The 5,280-nt window shown below is 39.1% G+C and overlaps 1 protein-coding gene across 1 annotated transcript; it reads right to left on the bottom strand.

Moving 5' to 3' along the window:
* Window positions 1-74: 74 nt before the first annotated feature.
* Window positions 75-3,274, bottom strand: LOC119343471 (negative regulator of systemic acquired resistance SNI1-like). Its single transcript, XM_037614410.1, has 9 exons — window positions 3,117-3,274; window positions 2,666-2,728; window positions 2,460-2,549; window positions 1,991-2,059; window positions 964-1,045; window positions 830-879; window positions 449-634; window positions 299-369; window positions 75-228 (listed from the first exon to the last, which is right to left on the bottom strand). The coding sequence occupies exons 1-9, from the start codon at window positions 3,204-3,206 to the stop codon at window positions 90-92; spliced, it is 840 nt and encodes a 279-aa protein (XP_037470307.1). The 5' UTR covers window positions 3,207-3,274; the 3' UTR covers window positions 75-89.
* Between the last annotated feature and the right edge of the window lie 2,006 nt (window positions 3,275-5,280).

The following is a 5,280-nucleotide window of genomic DNA, read 5'->3' as shown; positions in this document are numbered from 1 at the left end:
AAAATTGTCAAGCTTTACTAGGAACTTTGAGTGGGTTTACAACAAGCTTTAAATGAACCACCAATTCAGTTTCTCGTGCAAGTTCAACATTATGGTAACATTAAGATATCCATGAAAAATGAGTAAGAGGCCAGAAGGATGCAGTGGTTTGCAGTTACCAAAAGAAATGGGGATAAGTAGATTGTGTTGTAAGTTAGCTCCTCTAGAATAACTTCCAGGATAGGATTCCTACAGAGAAGGAAATGGAATATCAGGCACAATGGCTACATTCTTAAGCAAATGAAACCAAGAACCAAACCTGAGGCCATCAGCCCTTGAAGTCAGGCCCAATTTGTCTGCTTCTTTCCTAATCAAGTCAAGGTTTATAACCTACAAAAAAGACTGAAATAGTTAGCATCTGCACTTCACACAATCTGTGTATGATCAAAAACACAATGGTATAGCTCACCATAATGAAAAGTTTTTTCACGGATATAAGCGCTTCTCTTTCAAACTCAAGCAATGAAAAGGTTAAGGAAGAATCTAAATCAGATGCTGATTTAGAAGATATGTCATCTTCAATTTCACGCTGATGTTGGTTCAGAAGTGATATGCAGTTCTTGACAAACATTTTGAATACCAGTTTTCGCGATCCCTGTTAATGAATATTAGGGATTCCAAAAATGTCATAAAATAACACAGACGTTGCAATATTTCACGTAACTGTGACTATGTCAATGGTAAAAAAAAATCTTCAACAAAATATGACGAGGCAAAGAAACAACAAACAAAGTTTTAGCCCAGAAAGCTAAGCTACTTTTTATAAATTACAGATGTAGGTAGGTCTTACCAGAAGCACGTTTAAAACAGATTCCCTGACGATCACCCAGTCTAATGACTCTGCAACAAAATCACAAGAATGTTTAAGAATATATTGTCTTATACACAGGAATGTAAAACAGTTAAGTTGACAGGCACTTTTACCTTTATATGCAATATGACGAGGTATAAAATCAGCCTCAAGTGTGCGAACGAGATATTGGAACAGCACCATGTTCTCTATATGCTAAATTACAGAACAGAACAAGCTTCAAATCCCAACGACAGACAAAGAAATGTATAATATAGATGCAAAGTTTCTATAGTACTGCCAAGGAATGCGATACCATAACAGAAAAACGCATAGTGTAACCCTTCCTAATTTGAGGTACACCCTCAGGTTATCTTTATTAGGTATCATTTACTTTGGCGGTTCTCAAAATGAAAGAATAATAAGAAATGAGAGGGATTTTTTGGAATAGCAAGAGTTTTAGGGACCTGGCTAAACATAGTCACGTTTCAGACTTAGTTAAAGAACATAAACTTTTTTGTTGCCATTTGGAGACAACAAGCAGGAGTTTTCTCCAGAAGCACAAGAGAAAGGATCGTTTAGCACGATGGGAATTCTTTCTGTACCCCTAAAGACCAGGGTGGCCTCAGGATTCATAAATTACTAGTAAAAAATTATGTACTTATGAGTAAATGGTTGTTTAAGCTGCTAAGCAAGGATGAAATTTAGCGGTCGCTCCTATGAAGTAAGTATTTGGGGCAAAAATCACTCATGGCGATTAAAGTCAAACCAACGGACTCTCACTTTTGGAAGGGCCTCATGAAAGTTAAGGATAAATTTGTTCAGTTTGGATCATTTAGTGTGGGGAATGGCAAATCTATTAGATTCTGGGAGGATAAGTGGATCAGGGGTAGGCCTCTTTCGGTGGTTTAACCTAGACTCATCCATCCAGTCAACTTGAACTGATCTGTTAAATGACATGGTAGTGACATGGTACTGATGTGCGTACATGTGGCATCTGCGTCAACTGAAACCACCTGTGATTGAAAAATGGACAGGATAGTTCAAGTCGCAACTCGGACAGTTGAGTTTGTGACTTAAAAGTGGACATTTGTGGAAGTTTAAGTTTGAGAAGTGGACTTTTCCAATATTCTCTGGAGTTAGAGACCATCAGGGATTTACCTTAAGCCCACTATTAGCACCTGTGTCATTCGATGCTTCAACCATAGCCTCGGTCAACAAAGAAAATCTCTAAAGAAGGGTAAAACTGAATCAGATACTTCGGACACAGAAAAATGAGGAAGCCAAATACTATGATAATAAGTATTGCAAAATAGTCTTTAACATCCAAAAGATAGTTCCTAATTCACACTTCAAATATTTACCAACATATAATACAACAGTAAAACGTAGTCTTCAAGGAACTCAAGTAATCAAGTGGCTAGGGGACAAGAACAAAAGTAGAAGAAAACCTGTAAAGGCATAATATAGGCTAAAGTACCCAGGCCCCAAGAACATACAGTGAGGATATGCTTCTTGGTCCAATAAAAGCAGGGAAACTCAAGACAAATATGTTCATAAGCAGGAAAACAGAATTTGCAAATATGAATAAAGCATAAGAAAATAATGTAGCACACTAATACCAGCTTACCAAAGAATCAAAGAGATGATCTGAGCGACTGGTGTTTCTCCCAATCTCACCAGAAGCTACATTGTTGCCAAGGAGAAATGGTGACCATGACTGGAAAATGGGAAATTACTTATGCATGTTAGATTTTTAAATCCAATAGAAGTATAAAACATACAACAGTACATAGTTTGTTGAAAAAACATCTAATACATTATGTCATCCTTTACCTCTTTAACTATAACTAGAGTTGGATGGGAACCAAAATTTGTCAAATATACTCTTGGATATTGCTGCAAGTTAACATCAAAAGCACACAAAATGAGATGAACCATGAAATGACAATATACTAACTTAACAACATATAGGTTTTTACATGTTACAGTTTAGTGGTATATCAGTGTAGTATAGTAATGATAAAATGGAGCTCCCGTAAACCACAAAAGGAGCACTGCTTGGGTAGTTAAGTGAATATTAGTCATGCTACACAACAAAAAGAAACATTGCCAAATCAGTGGCTTTTCTCTGCTAACGGATATGAATGAGAATGGCTAACATAGCAGGCCAGAATCTATCTCCCCATTGTCAAAAGTACCATGATAGACAAATGGAGGGACAAGGGACGCGTCAACTTGCACGAAGGTGGCAGAAAGAGAGAGAAAGGGGTAGAGAACATTTCACCTTGCCCAGCTCCATTAAGAGATGGAAACTTGCAATGGTTAGCTCCAAAGAACTGCTGCTTTGAAAGATCTGAAAGACAGCATCGTACATTCTCCTTCCAGAAGTAAAAGATTTACATAAATAATTCCGATGTCAAATTCAGCAAATACTTCTCACATAACATTACACGAAATATTCATTTAGTGGAAGAGTGGTAAGAATGTTTGTAACATACTTGCACATTCACATATGTACTTGATTGGTAGATGCTTTGTTTGCTTGTTACTATGGTCTATGGGTTTCATACCAAAAGTTGAATGAGTGCTTTCCCATTCAAAGATCATTAAGACAAGGCTTGGGGGCCTGATGGAAGATGACTTTCTTGCCACTAGAATGCTACTACCTCATTTCAGGTTTATAAGGCTTGTGCTTATCCCTTGATCTATAATTTGCCCAACATAAGATGAATTGTATAGTCTAAAATTTATACCATTAGAAAGTATACGATTTGAAGTTTCTAATGATATATTTTTTACGATATATAACTTGTAGTTTGAAGGGGCTTTTGAAGGTGCTTTTGCAGTTACAAGGGGCTTTTGCAGTTTGTTTATATTGAGTAGACGATCAAGCGCAGTCCCTTGGAAGTGCATTTGAAGGTGAAAGCATATGATTGCCCTTTGTTCATGTGTGCCTGACGAAAGAAGTTGCTCCAGCCTTTAGTGATGATGGCCCTTTTGTCAACACCCTTGATAAAGCGGGCTGTGACTATGGTAGTTCCATCTTCAGTAGTGATTGGCAGTTCACCACGGTCAGCATCCATGTGTGGGAGAAGGGAACCCATAGAAAATGAAATGCTAAAGTATTGAAAATAACAGTAAAGGTTAGTTACTATATCATTTTATACCATGCTAATGTATGAAATTTGACAGGGCAATTGCAAAGGATTACCATTATTTTGTCGTCTGTTGCAAATGTTTCTGTCATGTGGCACACATAGTAGCAATCAGGCGTGGTGGTGCTGCGGATGATCTTTTGCAGTCTACGAACATATGGTCATAGAGCTTAACTGTGTTGCCCCACACAATGTGGCGACTAAACTCATCTAAGTAATGGATGCAAGGCTCACCTATGTTAAATTGTATAAAGCTATATCTTTTAGAAGTTGTTGTGAGAGTTGTTGGAATGAGAAGAGTAATGTAGCTCTTACCACGGAGAATAAACTTTCCTGGCTTTAGATGTATTTATTGCCTTTGAACTTTCGGATTGAGCTTACTTTGCATGGGTGATGAATATACTCGTATGGCTTATTGTGCTTGCGACACAGCAGTTCGCCTATGATGAGTAGATAAGGAGATCATGGTAAGAGTTTGCAACAGCAAATAGAGGACAACATAAACAAACAGAAGTCCTATTGAATCAGGGGCGTCACACATGTACTCGCAGGGGCGCTGGACTCACCAGCTCAAAGGAATCGATCATGATTTTTTTGAAAAGATTAACATTTTTCGTGCCTATGAACTAAGCCTAGCTTTCCTATGAGGCAAGCAACCAGAAACTCTAGCCGCGCCAAGAGAGCCAATCCTTCAGGCATCGTCTATCGGCGGCCCCGCTCCATCGTCGATCACTTGGTCGTTGGTGGTGAGGGGGGTCACCGAACCCGCCCCCCCTCTAACCATCCAACCATAGGTTGGTTCACGCTTTATTTGGACACTTGATAATTTGCCCCTCTTTACATTGGGTTAGATGATTTTCCATGCTTTTCCTTTTCCTATAGATAATATGCCCCTTTTAGTTACTTTAATGATTTTCATATTTTTATCCCTATTTTCACCATGTGAAATTACTCCACTGCCTCTATGCTAAATACAAAACTCTATCATAATCTCCTTCCCCGTGGTTTACTGTATTTCTGGCAAACTGGAGCACTTCAAAGAGGACGGCCCTGCATTAGAGCATCTACAGCCGGATCCTACATATCCGCCCAAACATCCGAGCGGGCTGCCTGGCCACTACCCGGGCGCAAAACTGTCATCCAACCGAACATGTCAAATACGGCTCAAATGCCTAGACTGGACGACAACCTCCATATCCAGTCCATATCCTGGGAGAATATGGGAATGCGTCTGCCACGTCGTATCCTGCCCACCCACCGGGGCGCACCCGATCCCACATATACTCAACCTGC

This window comes from Triticum dicoccoides, unplaced genomic scaffold (genome assembly GCF_002162155.2).
Source record: "Triticum dicoccoides isolate Atlit2015 ecotype Zavitan unplaced genomic scaffold, WEW_v2.0 scaffold128878, whole genome shotgun sequence".
NCBI classification, from domain to species: domain Eukaryota; kingdom Viridiplantae; phylum Streptophyta; class Magnoliopsida; order Poales; family Poaceae; genus Triticum; species Triticum dicoccoides.
This window is presented reverse-complemented; position numbering and strand designations above follow the sequence as displayed.

Bases quoted from the DNA above. Each gene is read 5' to 3' on its own strand.
- LOC119343471 (XM_037614410.1), bottom strand. From the start codon at position 3,206: ATGTACGATGCTGTCTTTCAGATCTTTCAAAGCAGCAGTTCTTTGGAG. The intron at 2,060-2,459 runs GTAAGCTGGTAT...ACCCTTCTTTAG, and splicing joins ATCATCTCTTTGATTCTTTG to AGATTTTCTTTGTTGACCGA. The intron at 229-298 runs GTTTGGTTCTTG...CCTTCTCTGTAG, and splicing joins TCAAGGGCTGATGGCCTCAG to GAATCCTATCCTGGAAGTTA.